At 39.6% G+C, this 22,025-nt stretch overlaps 1 protein-coding gene across 3 annotated transcripts in view; it reads right to left on the bottom strand.

Moving 5' to 3' along the window:
* ABCC9 (ATP binding cassette subfamily C member 9) overlaps positions 1-22,025 on the bottom strand; it is a 149,812-nt gene that overhangs the window by 90,779 nt on the left and 37,008 nt on the right. For all 3 annotated transcript variants that reach the window (XM_081483338.1, XM_081483336.1, XM_081483337.1), the window contains 3 exons: positions 19,291-19,331; positions 18,233-18,375; positions 5,987-6,095 (listed from right to left, as the gene is read on the bottom strand). In XM_081483338.1, the coding sequence (XP_081339464.1) occupies positions 5,987-6,095; positions 18,233-18,375; positions 19,291-19,331 (293 nt within the window). The remainder of the gene's footprint in view (positions 1-5,986; positions 6,096-18,232; positions 18,376-19,290; positions 19,332-22,025) is intronic.

Genomic DNA, 22,025 nt, shown 5'->3' with positions numbered 1-22,025 from the left:
AACAACAATAAAAAAGTGTTATGCACTCATTTTAAACCTAATTCACAAACTTTTTAAGAAAAATGAAAATATGAAGATGTGATGTTCGTAAATGATGGAAGTTAAAATGCTGAGCACCAAACTAAGCTCTGACTATTCTTACTCTGCTTTTCTGGATGAACAGACCCAGGCGATTAAAAAAAGTGTGTGTCATGGCAAAAGGCAAGCAGGCCAACTTAGGTTAAACTAGAGTCTATTTGTTAGGCCATCAGGCTTGTAAATGTTCCAACAGTACATTTTTGGTCACCCTCTGAATTACGAGGATTTTGAGTCTGATACACTCACATAAATCAGACGAGTCTACATGTCACCCGAAGATCCATGGTGGAGTGAGAAAAAGCATAAAGCTCTAGGATTTCTTTGCTCAAACATGTATATTATTTCATGTGTCCTCAGTCACTCAGTCATGTCTGACTCTTTGCGACCCCATGGACTGTTACCCGCCAGGCTCCTCTGTCCATGGGATTTTCCAGGCAAGAATACTGGAGTGGGTTGCCATTTCCTCCTCCAGGGGACCTTCCCGATCCAGGGATTGCACCCACATCACTTGCATCTCTTGCACTGGTTGTGCTGTGCTTAGTTGCTCAGTCATGACCGACTCTTTGGGACCTCATGGACTGTAGCCCATCAGGCTCCTCTGTCCGTGGGGATTCTCCAGGCAAGAATACTGGAGTGGGTTGCCATGCCCTCCTTCAGGGTATCTTTCCAACACAGGGATTGAACCCAGGTCTCACACATTCCAGATTCTTTACCATATGAGCCACCAGGGAAGCCTGAAAGACACAGATGGAGGAGCTGGGGGATGAACCCAGAGCCCTGTACATGTGAAGTATGCGCTCTAACTCTGAGCTACATCTCCTTGCACTGGCAGGCAGATTCTTCATCACTGCACCACCTGGGAAGCCCATATTATTTCATAAGGAGATCTATAAGCACTATAGAATGATCTAGTCTTTCTCAAATATTATAGCATTATTGTTCTACACCAAAGTACTAAAGCATCCATAATATGGAGGGTGTCAGCTAGACAATCTTCCTCTACTTAAATTCGAATTAGGTCACCACTAGAAGCTTTTGTTATTCTCTAATTTTGAATTTAATTTCACACAGAGAGACAAATGGTTGAAGAGAAGGTAGGAAATTCAGCTCTGTTAACCTCTAAGTCACAAAATATGTAAGCTCAAAATTTGTCCCAGAAATCTTGTAAGCAACTATTTTAACATAAGTAACTATCTGCAGTACTCACAGAGACTATCAAAGCCAAATAGTAATACACTTCAAAACTATCAAATAACCTATAAAACAAAAGATTCTATAATTGTAAAATATTTTTTTGGCTTTGGAACATTAGGTTTAGCTTTTTTGATAAATCTGTCGAGTTCTATTATAAAAATCATGCATGACCTCAAATAATCAGCAATTTAATCCCAACAAGATAATGCTGTCCAGTTTACATCCATTAGTGTATCAACCGCATTACCCTCGTAGCTCAGATGGTAAAGAATCTGACTGCAATGCAGGAGACCTGGGTTCAATCTCTGAGTCAGGAAGATCCCCTGCAGAAGGGGATGGCTACTCACTCCAGTAATCTTGCCTGGAGAATCCTATGGATAGAGGAGCCTGGAGGGCTACAGTCCACAGGATTGCAAAGAGTTGGACACGACTGAGCGATTAACACTTTCACTTTAGGGCTTTGCTGGTGGCTCAGATGGTAATCAAACTAATTAAATAACACATGCTAGGCTACATGCCAATCAATACACAGATTAAAAAGCCACTGAGAAGAACTAGCAACGGTTCTGTCACACAGAAACTGCTGAATGCATTTTAAACTTAAAAAAGAAAGAGAGAAAAAAGAGAACGTTCATGAAATTTTTAGTTCTGTTTTTCTTCTCAGAGTCCTCGCAGATAACCTCAGAGGGGATGGGGAGAGTCACTAACTATCCTTTCAGCTGAGTATTTTCCCCACACAAGACCGGTCTACATCTGTACATATATTCACTGTCTTCTAGAGTCTTAACTTCTATAGTAGTATCACCCTCAGAGGTCCAAAAGGGATGACTTCATGTTCTTCACAAACCTAAGGAGAGGGGTGGGAGGAGGAGACGTGTTGACAGAGATTTGAGTCCGAATCTTACAGATGTAATTTGAAGAGGCTCTGGCACTAGAAAGTCACTAATTCTCCATGGAGATTCGGCAGCCAAAACCACTTAGCTCTAAGCTTTTACAGAATACATAGCTTCTTAAGTACTCTCAAGAAGGAGTTTCCATTCGTGTTCTTTTCAAACACACAGCTTTTTTCCTCTCCATTTCTAAAAGTTTGTCATTTGTGGTTTGGCGCGTCGGCAGTTGATGAATGGCCCCCAAAGACATCAGAAGTCCAGCCTGGTTTCAATAACCCCAAAGATATTGGAGGCATCTAAAGGGGATTCTTTTTCCTTCCAACCTTCACTCAGTTCAACTTTTCATGCATCCCTCCTCTCATGCAAAAGACTCTTCAGAAGCCCCTCACTCTGCACACTTGACCTCCTCTGTCCCCTCTCCTGAGGTCATCTCCCTCCACTCATCCCCATGTCTCTGAAAGACAATCTAATAATTTCTTTGGGTATCACCCAAAAGGTGACAAGGTTGGTCCTCATCAAATGCCTGAGTTTCCTATTCCCTCAAAGTGTAGATGCTCTATGATGTGTTCCCATCTTGGTGTCCATGTCCACACAAGAGCACACAAGCATCTTAGACTTTGTCACTCCAGTATCTACAAACATGAGTGGTAGCTCCTTCTCAGACCAAACAACAAAAAAAAATCACACCTGCTTAACAAAATAATTCAACAGAGACTAAGAAAATAACTCCAGGAAAGCAAAAGAAATCGATAAGTCTAAGACAGCCCAGTGCTTGTCTTAAGTATTTTCAGCAGTTTTAAACACACTGTGAAGAAAAATTTAATGCAGAGTGATTTCCTGTGAAGGCTCTCCAAGCCTCAACTCTTTCCTGTCAGGAGACTGCATGTCCATTTTTGTTTGGTTACACAAATGGTAGATATATTCACATATTCTCTAATTGAATAAATATTAATTTGTAACTAATTTTAGACAAACTCCTTTCTACATCACTCTTATGAAATAGACATATTAATTTTAAAGACTTTCTTCAGAATTTTTCAGACACAGCTTTCAAGAAAGTGGCATAATCTAGTTCCATTATTTTAAGTATTATCTAATGACCAATGGCTCTTAAATTTACATCTCCAAGGGTGACTTCTCTTCTTGGATGTCAGTAAATATCTCAAAATTATCATGTGCAAAATAAACCTCTTGATTCCACCTCAACAACAACCTACTTGTTTCTCAGCTTCCCTATTTCAGTTATTGACTCTGCCTTCTACTCAGTAAGTACTCAAGCTAATAACCTAGGATTCATCCTTGAGTCTTCTTTCTCCTGCTTCATTTCCATTCAATCTATCAGCAAGCCTCCGTCAGCTCCACCCAAAAAAAGTGCACTGAATTTGATAACTTCTCCCAAGGTCCACTGCAACCAAAACAAATTCTAACCATCTCCATTTCTTGCTATGCCATTATAATGACCTCTTTACTGATCCATCTGTTCTATTCTTGTCCCCAGCGACAACTCTCCCCTCAGTAATTAGAGTGATCCTTTAAACCTATAAACAAAATTATATGCATCCCTACTTTAAACTCTCCAATGGTTTCTTATTGCTTGTCAATAGAATCCAAACTCTCTCCCTGGTTTACAGGACCTGCAATCCTTGTTATTTACCCACTTGCCAATGCAGGAGACATAAGAGATGCAGGTTCGGTCCTTGGGTTGGGAAGATTCCCTGGAGTAGGAAGGGGCAACCCCCTCCAGTATTCTTGCCTGGAGAATCCCACGGATAGAGGAGCCTGGCGGGTTACAATCCATAGGGTTGCAGGGAGTTGGAGACAACCAAAGCAACTTTTAGCACTTAATTCTTGCTCCTAGTTCATTTTATCTCTCTCTTCCTTACCAGGCATCAGCCATAGTGCCCCGCTGTTTTTTGAACACACCAAATTAATTCCCACTTCAGGGTCACAGCATCTGCTAGTTCTCCCTCAGAAATGATCTGGCCCCTTTCCTAGGCCTCTGCAGAAGAGGTTTCAGGTTTCAGCTCCAATGCCAGCTCTTCAGAGGGATCTTCTGGAGAATGATTACCTTGCTCTGAGGACACCAGTCACTCTCTAACACCTTCTTTAATTTTCTTCCCACAGGGAAATGATCTCATCTTTTTACTTTTTATCATCTGACTCCTGCCTCAAGAAAGCAAACTCTGACGAGAAAGATCCTGCTTGCCTTGCTCAGAGCTACATCAACAGGTCTTGACACAATGCATAGGGCAGTTTCTAAGTCTGGAAACACAAGCTAATATATAATACTTGTAACATGCCGTGTAAAACATGAAAAATAATATCAACAGTGTTTCCAGGCTTTACAGAGGTATGAGTAAATATTTGTGTAATGGATGAACAAACTGGTTCAGGAGTCACAAGACTCAGGTTTTAATTCTGACTATCGTTGTTTAGACACTAAGTCGTGTCCAACTCTTTTGCAACCCCATGGACTGTAGCACACCAGGCTCCTCTGTCCATGGAATTTCCTAGGCAAGAATATCAGAGTGGGTTGCCATTTCCTTTTCCAGGGGATCAGCCTGGCCCAGGGATCGAACCCACATCTCCTGCATTGCAGGCGGATTCTTTACCACTGAGCCAACAGGGAAGACCCGATTCTGCCTCTGTCACTCATCAATCTTATGACTCTAAAACAACATCCAAATAAAACTATTCATCTATGCCATTAAAAAAAATACATTTGAATCGGTTCTACTGAGATGGATGAAACTGGAGCCCATTATACAGAGTGAAGTAAGCCAGAAAGAAAAACAACAATACAGTATATTAATGCATATATATGGAATTTGAAAGATGGTAACGATAACCCTATATGCGAGACAGAATAAGAGACACAGATGCATAGAACAATTTTATGGACTCTGAGGGAGAAGGTGAGGGTGGGACGTTCTGGGAGAATAGCATTGAAACATGTATATTATCGTATGTGAAACAGAACACCATTCCATGTTCGATGCATGAGACAAGGGCTCAGGGCTGGGGCAATGGGATGACCCAGAGGGATGGGATGGGGAGGGAGGTGGGTGGGGGGTCCAGGAAGGGGAACACATGTAAACCCATGGCTGATTCATGTCAATGTATGGCAAAAACTATTACAATATTGTAAAGTAATTAGCCCCCAACTAAAATAAATAAATTTATTAAAAAATAAAATAAAATAAAACAACATCCAAATAAAACTATTCATCTAGAAAATAATATAGGTAATATAATGTAATATATTAAATGAATCAAAACACATAATGCATCAAAAAGCAAGTCTTAAACTAAAAAGTATAATACAGTTAAAGGTATTATAAGAATATGATACATGAGTTTTATGGGGTAGACAACCTCTCTGTTTCCTTTTGAATTGAACATGAGCTGTCCCTCTTGGGATAATCTTTTGATGATTTATTGATTCTAAACCTATAAGGTTTGTTGTAGAAGCAGGTAGTAATTTTTCTTCACGTGTGTGCTCAGTCAGTCATGTCTGACTCTTTGCAACCCCCCGGACTGTAGCCCACCAGGCTCTTCTGTCCATAGGATTACCCAGGCAAGAATACTGGAGTGGGTTGCCATGCCCTCCTCCAGGGAATCTTCCCAATCCTGGGATCGCACCCACATCTCAAGTCTCTGGCATTGGCAGGTGGATTCTTTACCACAGTGCCACCTGGGAAGCCCCTTTTCTTCACATATGTTACAAGTAAAGCTGACAATTTCTTCTAATTGTACCCATTTTAAATCATCCATCCTCAGGATGGTCCCTTATTCACAGCTCCCGTAACAAGCAAAACACTTACGACTCCAGTGTGCTTCTTACAGGATTCAAATGGAAGAGAACCTTCTCCAGTTCGCCAGCTGTCCTCACCAATCTCATCACTCAAGAGAAATTCATTCAGCTTTTGAACGCTACAAAAGGCAAACAAGCAGATGATAAGGGTTAAAAATAAAACCACCACCAAAGAAGTTCTACCTAAGTAAACAAACTTTTCCCCCAACCATTTCCATGGTAAGCAAGTCAGCTCTAAGAATTATTTTTCAAGACCAACTGGGAATTCAGCTAGGGAATGCCAGGGACTGATGGCCTCATGGGACTTGGGCCTTTCAGTGCTTAAAATGGAAGAATCTTAGAAAAACCAGAACCTAAATTCAACCAAATCACTCTTGCACCTTTTTTTTTGCAACTGTATTTCTTGTCAAACACAACAGACTTGCAGAGGAACTTGAAACAAGGTGGTTAAAAATAATAATACTAAGGAAGGAAGTATCATTATTCTAATTTTAAAAGTGAGGGGGAAAAAGGTACAGAGAAGTAAGTAAAAGCATGTAGCATATAATACAGAGATCAAGGGGCCACACCCACTATACAACCTTGCATAAGCACTACTTATATATTGCCCATATTCCAACAACCTGCATAGAGAGGGCCCTCTCCCCAAAATGTTGGCCAAGATCAGTGGTATCAACATCATCTGGGAGCTTCCTCAAAACAGAGAATCAGCCCTCCGCCCCACAAGACCTCCTGAAGCAAAATTTGTATTTTAATTGGATCCAAAGATGCTTCACAAGCGTGATACAGTTTAAGAAGCCCTGCTCTAGAACAGGAGTTCACAAACATCCTTTACTGTGTTCTCCAGAGGCTGGACACAAAACCCCTTGCCCCATCGACCCCACCGACTCTAAATTTCTCAAACCAGCAACACAGCATCAGAGTAAAAAGAAAGAAAGAAAGAAAACAATAACATAATTTGAAAACACCCCTCCATCAATAAAATGATATACTAAAGAAAAATCAGTGAACTTGAAAGACAAGAAATGCTCCTTTTAACACGCTAGGATGCTAATAGTAGACAAATTGGCTTGGTACAGGCAGCATCACCTATAGAGGAAAAACTGCCATTGGTAGGAAACTAGATAATATATACTTGAAACAAAAGATTTCTTTTTTATTTTTCATTTGAGCTGGTAGTCAAGTGCCCCCACGTAGGTCTCAGTAGTTTGTTTTTGTCACAGACTAATAAAATGAAGAAAAGTATCTGTATGTATAACTTAATTACTTTGCTGTACAGCAGTTATTAATAAAGGGTGATGCCCTGGTGGCTCAGATGATAAAGAATCTGCTTGCAATGCAGGAGACACAAGAGACAATACAAAATTTAAAAAGACAATATAATACAAAATTTTAAAAGACAGATAATAAAAAAGAGAAGAAAAGTAAATTTAACTCAGTTTGTTGCCCATGAACTTTAAGCCCTGTAGCCTTGGATAGCATAGAAACTGCTCACTTTCTTTGGAAATATGAAGGTAAACAAAACCCACTGGGGCAGTCTATCTATTAACTTCTAAATTTCATTTAGAGAAAACAAATAATTAAAAAAAAATTTTTTTTAAACTGAAGTAGGGGCTTCCCTGGTAGCTCAGCTGGTAAAGAATCTGCTTGCAACGCAGGAGATCCTGGTTCAATTCCTGGGCTGGGAACATCCCCTGGAGAAGGGGTAGGCTACCCACTCCAGTATTCTTGGGCTTCCCCGGTGGCTCAGACAGTAAAGAATCTGTCTGCAATGTGGGAGACCGGGATTTGATCCCTGGGTTGAGAAGATCCCCTGGAGGAGGGCATGGCAATTAATTTTAGTATTCTTGCCTGGAGAATCCCCCTGAACAGAGGACCCTGGCAGGCTATAGTCCATGGGGTCGCAAAGAGTCGGACTTGACTGAGCAACTAAGCACAGCACAGCATAGTTGATTTGGGGCTTCCCTGGTGGCTCAGTGGTAAAAAGACTCAGGTTTGATCCCTGGGTCAGGAAGATCCCCTGGAGAAGGAAACGGCAACCCACTCCCGTATTCTTGCCTGGGAAATCCCAGGACAGAGGAGCCTGGCAGGCTACAGTCCATGCGGTTGCAAAGAGTCGGACAGAACTTAGCAACTAAACAGCAACAACAATAGTTGATTTACACTATCATGTTAGTTTCAGGTGTACAGTACAGGAATTGAGATATATATATCTGAATCTATCTATCTATCTATCTATACACATATACTTCTTTTTAGATTCTTTTCCCTTATAGTTTATTACAAAATATTATGTATAGTTCCCTGTGCTATACAGTAGGACCTTATTGGTTATCTATTTTATATATATCAATAGTGGTGTGTATATGTTAATTTCATATGAAAAATAATTTTTAACTGAAGTTTAGTTGATACAATATTATATAAGTTACGGGTGTACAATAAAGTGGCTCACAGTTTTTAAAGGTTATACTCCATTTATAGTTACAAAACACTGGCTCTATTACCTGTGTTATACAATATGTCTTTTGTAGCTTATTTTATTCATAAGAGTTTGGACCTCTTAATGCCTTACGCCTTTGTAGCCCCTCTCTCCTTCCCTTTCTTCCCCCAGTGGTAATTACAATACTATAAAGAACCACTAGTTCTCTATAAATCTGTGAACCTCTTTTTTGTTATATTCATGAGTTTGTTGTATTGGGTTGTCCAAAACATTTGTTCAGGCTTTTCCAGAACATCTTGAGGAAAAACTTGAACTAATGTTCTGGCCAACCCAATATTTTTTAGATTTAACTAAAAAGAAATGTTTAAGGAAAGCTTTGACTGAATAATATTCCATTGCATGTATACGCTGTATTTAGTTTATTCATCTGTTGATGGACATTTGGGTTGTTTCACTTTTTGGCTATTGTGATTAATGCTGCTATGAAGATGAGTGTACAGACATCTATTCAAGTCCCTGTTTTCGATTCTTTTGGGTATACACCCAAAACTGGAATTGCTAGATCATATGGTAATTCTATGTTTAATTTTTTGAGCATCTGCCATACTTTTTTTCCATGGTTCTGGAATTCTTGACTCAAATATATTTGAGTTATGACAACATGGATAATAAACCTTGAAAACATTATGCTAAATAAGATAAGCCAGGCACACACAAAAAAACAAAAATTGCTTAATTCCACTTATATGAGATAGCTAAAATACACAGACTCATAGAGACAGAACATCAGTGGTGGTCACCAGGGCCTGGGAAGAGAGGTACAAGGGGAGTTATTGTTTAGTGATTATAGAGTTTCAGTTTGAGAAAATGAAAAAGTTCTGGAGAGGGACTGTGGTAATGTTTACATGACAGTGTGAATGACATGACAGTACTGAAGGCCACTGAACTATACACTTAAAGTGGTTTAAATGATAAACTGTACGTTGTATATATATTACTGATATTTTAAAAAGAATTTCAGAACCAAAAAAAAGAAAAAAAAGAGAGTTTTGGGTTTTGCGCTCTCTTTAAGTCTTTGACAGCAAAGCCTGATCACACAGACTTGAAAGACGGTGTAGAAATGCCTTATGAAATGGCGTTCCTTTCTTTACTTTTGTAGACTTTGTCATTCTGTTCTAATGTCTTGAAGAGATTGGATTTTAAGGAGCACGGCTTTATCAATCAAAGGAATACCTTTTAAACAACCTCACACTATGTCTCTGTATACAAAGAAAGTACATGGCCGGGTTCGTGTGTCTTTGTAACTCTTAAGTCCGGTAGCTCCTGGCACACATTACTCACTGAATGTTTGTTGAACCAATCAAAGAAGGTATAAACCAATGATTCAGACATTCAAGTAAGATCAGTTGACTCAATTTTCCATTTCTAGCACACATACAAATCTTACTGAAGCTTTTATGAAATTAATGAGCCCCATTCTGGCTGAGGGTCTTCACAGGTGGCTCAGTGGTAGAGTCTGCCTCCAATGCAGGAGACAGGGGTTGGATCTCTGGATTGGGAAGATCCCCTGGAAAAGGAAATGACGATCCACTCCAATATTCTTGCCTGGGAAATCCCATGGACAGAAGAACCTGGCAGGCTACAGTCCATGGGGTCATGAAAGAGTCAGACACAACTTAGAGACTAAACAACAACAATTCTTGCTGAACATAAGCAAGCAATGCTCCAGTGTGACTGGAGCATGGGTAGAACTTTCTTTCCTTTTCATAAGATCCCACTTTGGATCTCCAGTTAGTGAACCTCAGAGGACCCAATACTAGCACTTTTCTGAACCTCCCCCTCCATTTCCCCTCCCTGGTCCCCATCATTCCAGGCTCTCTGGCTAAGGGTCCCCTGAACTGCTATTTTGTTTGTTTTGTTACTGTCTATCTCTCCCACTAGACTGTGAAGTCTTTAGAACAAGAAGATTTTCATTTTCAGAATCTAGCCCAGTGCCAAAAATATAACATAGCAATTCCTCAAGAAATGTCTGGTGAATGAATAAATAGGTAATACAAAAAGCATTTCCTGCTCATATGAGGGCCTTTTAGAACTCACAGAGGCAAAACAATTATGGAAAATGCATGAATCCTGACCAAGGGTGAAGTAACTGCCACCATGCTGCCAGGGTCGTATTTTTACAATGCAAATCTGTTCAAACAGTCCTCGCCTTAAAATAACAAATGGCCACCCTGCACTTTTCAGCATCGTTGGCATCCTCTATCTGCTCACTGGGATTTTACTCTCCAGCTTTATCCCCTATTGCTTGCCACATCAGGACCTTTCTCCCACTATATGCAATTAAGTTTAGTCCCTAAAGGTACTGACTAGACTATCTCCCTTCTCTCTTGATAAGCTTCAATGAGCCTTACATATGGCCCATGGCATTCTGTGTAGTGCTCTATCACAGCATTATGCACCATGGTATAACTAGCTTCCCTGCCCAGTTTCTCCAGCTAGACTGGGGACTCCTGTGGATCTCACTCCATCTTTCATCGCTGCCATCCCCAATGCTTAGCAAGATACCTAAACTACTTAATAATTGAATGTGGACCCGCAGAAAGACACTTCTCTGAAGCATGGAATGGAATTTAGTAAAATAGTGGCACATTAATCGAACGGAGATTTGTTTAATATTTAATATATTTAGGCAAAGTGCTGGACATTTTTCATGTATCATCTCATTTAATTCTCCCAACTTCCATAAGCAGGAGGCCTTATGATGCTCATCTGATAAGTGAAGAAGCTGAGCCACAGAGGCACCAAATAACATGCCTGTAGTTGAACAGTGCTTGCAGTTGAACAGTTGCTATGCAGGTATTGCAAGCAGGTACATTTGATTCCAACCAATATCCTATCCTACCTCCATCACCTTTATTGTTCAGTGTTTTACTAATTTCTTATTTGATTAGGTAATTCATAAAAGTATTTCAAGTTTTTAAAAAGATTTTTTTGATATGGATCATTTCTAAAGTGTTTATTGAATTTGCTACAATATTTCTTCTATTGTTTATGCTCTGGTTTTTTGGCCACCTGGCATGTAGGATCTTAGCTCTCCAACCACAGATCTAATTTCCAACCCTTACATTGGAAGGTGAAGTCTTAACCACTGGACCACCAGAGAAGTCCCAGTATTTAAAGTTATGTTACCCAGGGTATTTTTCCACTTTTCAAATTAGGGTGGTTAGATCCAGTTTGAGTACCTTGGGGCTTCCCAGGTGGCACTCCTGGTAAAGAATCCACCTGCCAATGCAAGAGGCTCAAGAGATGTGGGTTCAATCCCCTGGAGGAGAAAATGCCAACCCACTCCGGTATTCTTGTCTGCAAAATCCCATGGACAGAGGATGGTGGACTACAGTCTGTGAGGTCACAGAGTCAGACATGACTGAGCATACACACATACATGAGTATCTCGGACAGGTACTATGTTTGGGGGGAATAACTGATTTTTTACTGGCAGTTACGTGTTTTTCTTGTGGGAACCATGAAATTTTTGTAAATGCAGACTAGGTCAACCTGTGAGCATGCTCTATGATAAATATCAGTAACAATTTATTTGATTGAAGGTAATCACAGTAGACTAGTCAAATATACTTTCCTCTGGGAGGTACATGAGATAAAGGACACAAAGTTATCTTCCAACAAAGCAAGGGATTCTTTTACACATTTTTTTGTTTGGCAAATGACATCTTTGGATATAGATACTTTAAATACCAGAAACCTAAACTCAAATTATTTATAAAAGATACAACATAGCAACTGACATTTTCCTACAGAAAAGCAATTTACATTAACTATTTTCTTACAAAGAAACCAAAGAGGACAAGAAAGGCAAGCATCCAGAAAAAAATCACTCTTATTCAAGTATTTTAATATTTAAGAAATAAGTGACTTTCCTACTTTTTCTTCACCTCTTTTCTTCCATTTTGCAAATGCAGACTGGAAAATATCATCGTAAAAGGTCGAAAGAACTCAAATGATGTGGAATGCTGGAGTTAAGAAGTGATAACCTGAATCTTTAATTACCTCTTTCTTCCATCTTATTATGTATGCATAAGGTCCCACTCACTGAGCACCATAAACAATTGTATCTAACAAGCTAAACATTTTTAAAAGAAAGCATAGAATTTTCTCCAGGCAACACATTTCCCATGGCACAGAATTTTCCTATAGCAGAGAAGTTCACACGTCTCTTACATGCACATGTAGCACACGTTGGGGTATATGTTGCACCCCATTCTAACCCACCAAATTTCAGAATGCGTCCGAATGTAGCAAATAACTTGGACTTCTACAGTCCTGAGAAGCAGTTTCAAAATCAGCTAACCAAAGTCTCCAATTATAAACAGGCTGCTTCAACTCGCTGTGGGCCAACTGGCATTCAAGACTGGTCACAGGATCCCAGGCGCAGAGGAAAATGCCGAGCCCAGTCCACGCTGGGAAAAATGCTCATCTGGGTTCCGAGAACCAGCACACAGTGGGAAAAAGCACTGGCCTCTTCTGTTGACTGGTCATTTCCCTAGAACCCACAAATCAACCACTGATATTCACTTTAGAGAAGCAAGCTTTTATAAGCTGATTCCATTTGGCCTATGGCTTGGGAAATCTGGAGCTGAGCCCTGAAAACAGACTGGTCTTTATCAAACTGGCAAAAGCCTGTTCCCTGGAACATACAGAAGAGACAGTGCAATGCAGAAATATAGAGGGATTATGATCCACTCTCAGTTTCACTAGGATGCACTACAGCAGGATTGTATACTGTGGCCTTGGGGAAACCCACACTCCTAGATTAATTAGTTTTTCTTTTTCATAGTAACATAGTTAAAGTCCTTTCACTGCTTGGCAACCTCTTGATTTCAGAGGAGTGATCTATTATTAGTTATCAACTGTTCTGTATCTCCACTTGTAGCACAAAGTCAAATTCAATTAAGAAGGCAGCAATGAGAGGGGCAACGATTAAATGGAGAAAATGAAAATAAGAACCAAAATAGCAGACTCTGGCCATTTATCAGTTTTATTGTTTGAAGTGGCTTCTCTTCCAGGGCACTGCCTAATTTGGAAGTGGTGCTACAGAAATCAGTCAGTGATCCGCACGAGTGTTTCAGAAGGCAGAACAATGAGCAAAGAAAATAAGGGCAGATGAGTCCAGAGGGCCTGAGCTTTAAATGCTGAACAGCTCCAGAGTCTGTTACTAATGACATATCCTACAGAATAGGATTGTAATGATCATGATATGAATTAGTGTAACCAATCACAATTTGATTTATAATAAGATAAGGTATGGCAGTATAGTGGTGAGCATAGCTGCTTCCAAGCAGATGTTTAGTTCAGTCACTCAGTTGTGTCCAACTCTTTGCAACCCCACAGACTGCAGCACACCAGGCCTCCCTGTCCATCACCAACTCCTGGAGTTTACTCAAACTCATGTCCATCGAGTCAGTGATGCCATCCAACCATCTCAACCTCTGCCATCCCCTTCTCCTCCCTTCAATCTTTCCCAGCATACAGATCTTTTCCAATGAGTCAGTTCTTCACATGAGGTGGCCAAATTATTGGAGTTTCAGCTTCAGCATCAGTCCTTCCAATGAATATTCAGAACTGATTTCCTTTGTGATGGACTGGTTGGATCTCCTTGCAGTCCTAGGGACTTCTCCAACACTACAGTTCAAAAGCATCAATTCTTCGGCACTCAGCTTTCTTTATAGTCCAACTCTCACATCCATACACGACTACTGGAAAAACCATAGCCTTGACTAGACAGACTGTTGTTGGCAAAGTAATGTCTCTGCTTTCTAATATGCTATCTAGGTTGGTCATAACTTTTATTCCAAGGAGCAAGTGTCTTTTAATTTCATGGCTGCAGTCACTATCTGCAGGGATGTTGGAGCCCAAAAAAATAAAGTCTGTCACTGTTTCCACTGTTTTCCCATCTATTTGCCATAAAGTGATGGGACCAGATGCCATGATCTTAGTTTTCTGAATGTTGAGTTTTAAGCCAACTTTTTCACTCTCCTCTTTCACTTTCATCAAGAGGCTCTTTAGTTCTTCTTCACTTTCTGCCATAAGGGTGGTGTCATCTGCATATCTGAGGTTATTGATACTTCTCCCAGCAATCTTGATTCCAGCTTGTGCTTCTTCCAGCCCAGCGTTTCTCATGATGTACTCTGCATATAAGTTAAATAAGCAGGGTGACAACACACAGCCTTGACGTAATCCTTTCCCTATTTGGAACCAGTCTGTTGTTCCATGTCCAGTTCTAACTGTTGCTTCCTGACCTGCATACAGATTTCTCAAGGGCAGGTAAGGTGGTCTGGTATTCCCATCTCTTGAAGAATTTTCCACAGTTTGTTGCGATCCACACAGTCAAAGGCTTTGGCATAGTCAATAAGCACAAATAGATGTTTTTCTGGAACTCTTTTGCTTTTTTGATGATGTAATGAATGTTGGCAATTTGATCTCTGGTTCCTCTGCCATTTCTAAAACCAGCTTGAACATCTGGAAGTTCACGGTTCACGTCCTTTGAAGCCTGGCTTGGGGAATTTTTAGCATTGTTTTGCTAGAGTGTGAGATGAGTGCAATTATGTGGTAGTTTGAGCATTCTTTGGCATTGCCTTTCTTTGGGATTGGAACAGAAACTGACCTTTTCCAGTCCTGTGGCCACCGCTGAGTTTTCTAAATTTGCTGGCATATTGAGTGCAGCACTTTCACAGCATCATCTTTTAGGATTTGAAAGAGCTCAACTGGAATTCCATAGCTTCCACTCACTTTGTTTGTAGAGATGCTTCTGAAGGTCCACTTGACTTCGCACTCCAGGATGTCTGGCTCTAGATGAGTGATCATACCATCATAATTGTGTGAGTTGTGAAGATCTTTTTGTATAGTTCTGTGTATTCTTGCCAGCTCTTCTTAATATCTCCTGCTTCTGTTAGGTCCATCCCATTTCTGTCCTTTATTGTGCCCATCTTTGCGTGAAAGGCTCCCTTGGTATCTCTAATTTTCTTGAAGAGATCTCTTTTCTTTCCAATTCTTTTGTTTTCCTCTATTTCTTTGCACTGATCACTGAGGAAGGCTTTCTTACCTCTCCTCGCTATTCTTTGGAACTCTGCATTCAAATGGGTATATCTTTCCTTTTCTCCTTTGCTTTTTGCTTCTCTTCTTTTCTAAGCTATTTGTAAGGCCTCCTTCTGATCTTTTCCTTGGGGTTTGGTCTTGATCCCTGTCTCCTGTACAATGTCATGAACCTCCGTTCATAGTTCTTCAGGCACTCTATCAGATCTAATCCTTTGAATCTATTTCTCACTTCCATTGTATAATCATAAGGGATTTAATTTAAGTCATACCTGAATGGTCTAGTGGTTTTCCTTACTTTCTTCAATCTAAGTCTGAATTTGGCAATAAGGAGTTCATGATCTGAGCCACAGCTTCTGGTCTTGTTTATGCTGACTGCATAGAGCTTCTCCATGTTTGGCTGCAAAGAATATAATCTATCTGATTTTGGTATTGTCCATCTGGTGATATCCAAGTGTAGAGTCTTCTCTTGTGTTGTTGGAAGAAGGTGTTTGCTATGACCAGTGCATTCTCTTGGCAAAACTCTATTAGCCTTTGTCATGCTTCATTCTTTATTCCAAGGCCAAATTTGCCTGTTACTCCAGGTATTTCTTGACTCCCTACTTTTGCATTCCAGTCCCCTATAATGAAAAGGACATCTTTTTTGGGTGTTAGTTCTAGAAGATCTTGTAGGTCTGCATAGAACCGTTCAACTTAAGCTTCTTCAGCATTACTGGTTGGGGCATAGACTTGGATTACTGTGATATTGAATGGCTCGCCTTGGAAACAAACAGAGATCATTCTGTCATTTTCGAGATTTGGACTCTTTTGTTGACTATGATGGCTACTCCATTTCTTCTAAGGGATTCTTGCCCACAGTAGTAGATATAATGGTCATCTGAGTTAAATTCATCCATCTACCCAAGCAGTTGACCTGGGTTCATTTACCCGACAATGCAGTGAGCTAACCTTTGGGGCTTCCTGGTGGCTCAGATGGCAAAAGAATCTGTCTGCAATACAGGAGACCTGGGTTCAATCCCTGGGTCAGGAAGATTCCCTGGAGAAGGGAATGGTTATCTACTCCAGTATTCTTACCTGGAGAATTCCATGAACAGTATGGACAGAGGAGCCTGGCAGGCTACAGTCCATGGGGTCAGAAAGAGTCGGACACGGCTGAGTAACTAACACAAGTTATACACATCATAATGATATTTTGTATTAAGTCATTAAGTCACTATATATTATTGCCTAAAACTGGAGCTTCTGTTGTTTTGAATATTAAACACCAGTTTTTCCAATAATACATAAACATTGGGAAAGTCACCTCATTTTTAAAGGTTTTATGGTAGATGCTCCACATTACTAGCAATGGCAACACTACACTTAGCATAGTTAAGGCTTCAATTTTCCAGTTTTCTTTCTGTATTACAACATCTTGTTTTTTTTTCCAAAGGCCAGATATAAATATGATAAATACTGTTTATGAAACATGCTGAGGTTTTACAAGGTTTATAAAACTTCATAGCAAAAAGCAAAATACTGTCTTAAGAATGCCTATCAAATACAGTTGACTAAAGCACATACAGTGTAGTATAATATAGTTTTCTAACATATGTATTATATAATACAAGTAAAAATGGTGGGGAAATGGTTACTATCAGATCACATCTTTTTGTAGTCGTGCACTATGGGACATTGTGAGTCGAAGGTGAGGTCCACACTGATTAGAAACACTATAAAAGTATACTTAAAGTGAACAAAACACTGCACTCAGTTATGCAAAGTCTTCCCATTTGCAGAGACTGTGAGCCTGGAATTTTATTTACTTTTTCTTTGCCAAACTAAACTAAAATAAAATAGAAAATGTGTGTTGATGTGAGCATTATCACTGTTGGTAAAAATATAAACTGGCCTAGCTTTGCTGGAAAACATTATGGCCATACTCATTAAAAAAATCTTAAAAACTTGTTACACCTTTTGACCTATATCTCCTTTAATAGAAAACCACATGGCCATACTCATTAAGGGCCTTAAGAAGATGCACACTATAAGAATGAGTGCTGGCACTTCTAGAAATCTGACTTTAGAAAATAATCAGAAAAGTTTTAAGATAAAGAGATGCTTCTCTCAAACGTTATTTATGTTAGGATGAAAACAGAAACATTCTAAATGTCCAATAAAGTGGTAACCGTTAAGTAAATTCAAATACTTCCAAACAATGGAATATCACGTAGCCAGTAAATATCATGCATATGGTCTTAATGAGGGAAAAAAATAACCAAAAAATTCAAAATTTTTATTTTAGAATAATTATTTTTACATGAAATAAGGGACTGGAAGGTCTCATAGCAAAGTTTTAACAAGTTATCTCTGATATCAAGTAATCTCTGGGCAGTAATTAATATGTTCTTTTTATACATTTTCTAACTTACTACCATGAGCATGTGGGCTTTCAAGGTGGTGCTAGTGGTAAAGAAACTGCCTACTAATGCAGGAGACGTAAGAGATGCAGGTTCAATCCCTGGGTTGGGAAGATCCCCTGGAGGAAGGCATGGCAACCCACTTCAGTATTCTTGCCCAGAGAATCCTATGGTCAAAGGAGCCTGCGGGCTACAGTCTGTGGGGTCGCAAAGAGTTGGACACAACAGAAGTGCCTAAACCACTGCCAACATGAGCAAGTAGTATTTCTATAATCAAGCAAAAAACACCAGACATTCCAGCACATACCTGATGATGGCTTTGACTGCAAACCTGACCACGGTGGAGAGCAGGAAGAGAGGAGTGACCAGGATATGGAAGAGTGACAGCGAAGCAAAGGCCTCTGCAGGTTTGAGGTTGTTCCCGCTGGCATATGCGTGGGTCACAAACGTCTGTGCAAAGATAGGGTTTTAGAGAAAGCTGGAGAAAGTTTCACAAATACTTACATTAAATTTTACAAACCTAGCACCTTCTTCTATGACAGCATGTCCACTGCAACTCTGAAAAATACTACTACTTCATCCAAATTACTCCCTAAGAAAAATAACACTTGAGTACTTAAGTACTTAAGTACTAGAGTACTTAATGGTCTACATTAGTTCTAGCAGTAAACTTGTGAAAAGGGCAAAACAGATTCTAAAGATCAGAAAACTGACTTCTGTCAAATTACTGAAAAGGGGGAATAATTATGAGAGAATCCAGAGTTCTTAACACCTAGTCAGGCTCTTTCCAACCAGTACTAAATTTTTTGAGAAAGAAAAAAGAAAATTCCATTGTTTGGGGATCCCTATTGTGGCTCTTTCTTAAAATCGCCAACACTGGTATCCAAGGCAAACTTACATTTCTAAATGTAATACTAGTCCCTAGGTTTGTCCTTTTCTTTTGAAATGTAATTATTTAACATTTTCGGGTTGTTGATCTAGTACTATCCTGTTGTAAGAATGTCCAGGAACCAGGTCATGGATATTAGAACAGTAAGTTCTCAGCCTCTGTTAATTTTGCTCCCCGGGCACATTTGGCAGTGTCTGGGGATATTTTTGATGGTACTAACAGCATTTAATAAGTGGAAGCCAGAGATGCTGCTAGACATCCTAATGCAGAGCACACAAAGAATTACTGACCCCAAAGTTCCACAATGCCATGGATGAGAAACCCCAGATTAGAACCACCACAGTGGAGACAGCAAAGAGAAAACTGGAGACAGCAAAAAGGTGGTAATACATGTTACCACCCACACATTCTTATTTCTAATTCATTTCTAAACACTGATTTGGTTCCATTTCTAAAGGTAAGAAAACATGTCTTACAGCAAGAACAGCTGCTATGGGAATTGCCGCGTTCATGAAGACTGTGGAAAGAAAGCAAAGACATTAGTGTCACTGAACTGTGAAACATCTTCAAGAACTTTAATTAATCATTATTACTTTAACTTTCCTTGAAGACATCAAGGACTGAGTGCATTAATTAACATTTTGTCTTTGAGTCCACAAACATTTCCCAGTTGGTATTTCTTGGTTCACAGTTGTGAACTCCCACACATGAGTCTTAACCAGAAGCTGTTCTAGTTTATTGAAAAATTATTTTTGACCATTGATTTCTTTTTTTGGCTGAGCCACACAGCAAGCGGGATCTTAGTTCCCCAGGATGGAACCCCCACCCCCTGCATTGGAAGTGTGGAGTCTTAAGCACTGGACCACCAGGGAAGTCCCCCAAAATTATATTTTTATAAAACGTTACAAAGAGCAAAATTTAAATAAAATAATCCTTTAATGACTTAAGTTATTAGAATTTAACAAATACACATTCTTCAGAGTATTTACAGTCTACATTTTTTTTCCACTAAACTAACTTAAAAATATGAAACCTGGGATATTACACAGATAAAGTGGGCTTCTCTGGTGGCTCAAATGGTGAAGAATCCGCCCTCAATTCAGGAGACCCGGGTTTGATCCCTGGGTCAGGAAGATTCCTTGAAGAAGGGAATGGCAATCCACTCCAGTATTCTTGTCTGGAGAATCCCATGGACAGAGGAGCCTGGTGGGCTGCAGTCCATGAGTTTGCAAAGAGACACAACTGAGAGGTTAACACTTTCATCTTCACACACAGACAAAAAGCAAGAATTTGACATTATATGAAAAATTTCCTTCCTGAAGTGATATTAATTTTCACTTAGAGATCTTTTGTTTGATAAAATAACTCCATATCCTGGGCCCTCTGCTTGTTTAAATCTCTCTCCAGTACTATAGTGCACTATCATTTGATAAGCATGAAACGCAGAACTGAAATAAGAAAAACTCAGATTTAGGCTAAAATACTTGCATTTGGAAGTAATCGGGAAAAAAATCAAAAGCCAAGTTGATGGTTTGTAGTTATTTTGTCATAAAACAGAGAGTTTTAGGGACAGAGAACCAAAAAGCAACTGCATTTTTGGTAATAGAGCTAGGCAAAGGCAGAGTAAGAACTAGAATCTAATTTTCCCAACACTCAGAAGAGTCCATCTATACAGAGTAAAGTCAGAAAAAGAAAAACAAATATAGTATATTAATGCATGTATGTGGAATCTATAAAAATTGTATAAAAGACTCTATTTGCAAACCAGAAAAAGAGACACAGACATAGAGAACAAATGTATAGCTACCAAGGGGAAAGAGGTGGGGTGGGAGGAACCGGGAAATTGGGATTGGTACACATACACTATTGATACTATGTGTAAAATAGATAATTAACAAGAACCTATGGTATAGCACAGGGAACTCTACTTAACTTACCTTGGTGTCCTAAACAGGAGGGAAATCCAAAAAGGAGGGGATATATGTATGTATATATGGCTGATTCGCTTTTTGCTGTACAGTAGAAACTAACACAACACTGTAAAGCAACTACACTCCAATAAAAATTAATTAATAAAAAAGAGAATCCATCCAAAATCACCACCAGCTCTCATGATCTGCTTCCATGAACTGTCCTTACCACCATGTACAGACTCAGCCTGTGCTTTTAAAGGTCCAGAAGAGGCTCAGCTACCAAATCTGATTTCTTGTACGGTACCAGCAATCCCAACACAGCTCTGAGATTCATAACAGCACAGATGAACAGCCGTGTTTCCATCATCTTTCTCTGGCTAGTGTTACCTTATTTTTTTCTAAGTGTATTTCTTTCTTTTCCTCCATATCATTATTTATAACTCATTCTAAATATCTTTAAATAAGTAATCTCTTGATAAGGGAGAGTGAGAACAGCTGCTATTTTATTTAAAACTACTTATCTGGCACTCTGCACCCAATGCAGGAAGCGGGACCGTTTCTACCTCAGCATAAAGATGAGAATGAGACCCACAAGGTCACACAGCTGGGCTTCTCAGACCGTGCTCACCACCACTTTGCTCTGCCACTACCCAGCAACTCACAAGTACTCACATATGATAGGAGCACCTTCACGTGCATTCTCCTATTTAATGATTACAACTACCCCCGCGCAATAAAGAAAACAGCAAGGGTGAGTAACAGGCAAGATTCTAAACTAGGAACGACACAGCTTGGATTAAAACCCACACCTTTCTGGTCAAAAGCTTCATGTTCTTTCCACTTCTCCATGTAAAACTCTATCAAAGTGAAGAGAGAAAAAGTAAAAGTGTCGTTCATTCTTCTTTTTGCCAATAAATTAAATCCATAAACAGCACATATCCATTTGGCAGTGGAGATTAGGAAATGATTCAACAGAATTTCTTTTGCCCCCAGATATCATCTCTAGTGGCAAGGGCATTGATTCATAGAGATGGATCTTCAGTTCTATCAGCATTTGTCCCGTTTAACTTTATTTTTCAATATTTTCCGATACCACGGATTGAGCATTTTTATGCACATTATCTTACTTAATTCCCCCAGGTATGCTTAATACCGCCCAACTTCCTGATGAGGAAACCGAGATGCCACCAAATGCTGACCAAGTGTGCAGAGTGGACAAGGCACTGAGGCAGGGTTTCATTTCAGATCAGCCTGCACTCCAAGACACAACAATAACCACTATGTTGTATGGCTGACTT

The sequence above is a fragment of the Giraffa tippelskirchi genome, chromosome 4 (assembly GCF_054371585.1).
Source record: "Giraffa tippelskirchi isolate mGirTip1 chromosome 4, T2T-mGirTip1v1.2.pri, whole genome shotgun sequence".
Lineage (NCBI taxonomy): Eukaryota > Metazoa > Chordata > Mammalia > Artiodactyla > Giraffidae > Giraffa > Giraffa tippelskirchi.
Note: the sequence above shows the minus strand (reverse complement) of the source record. Positions and strands in the feature narration are given on the sequence as shown.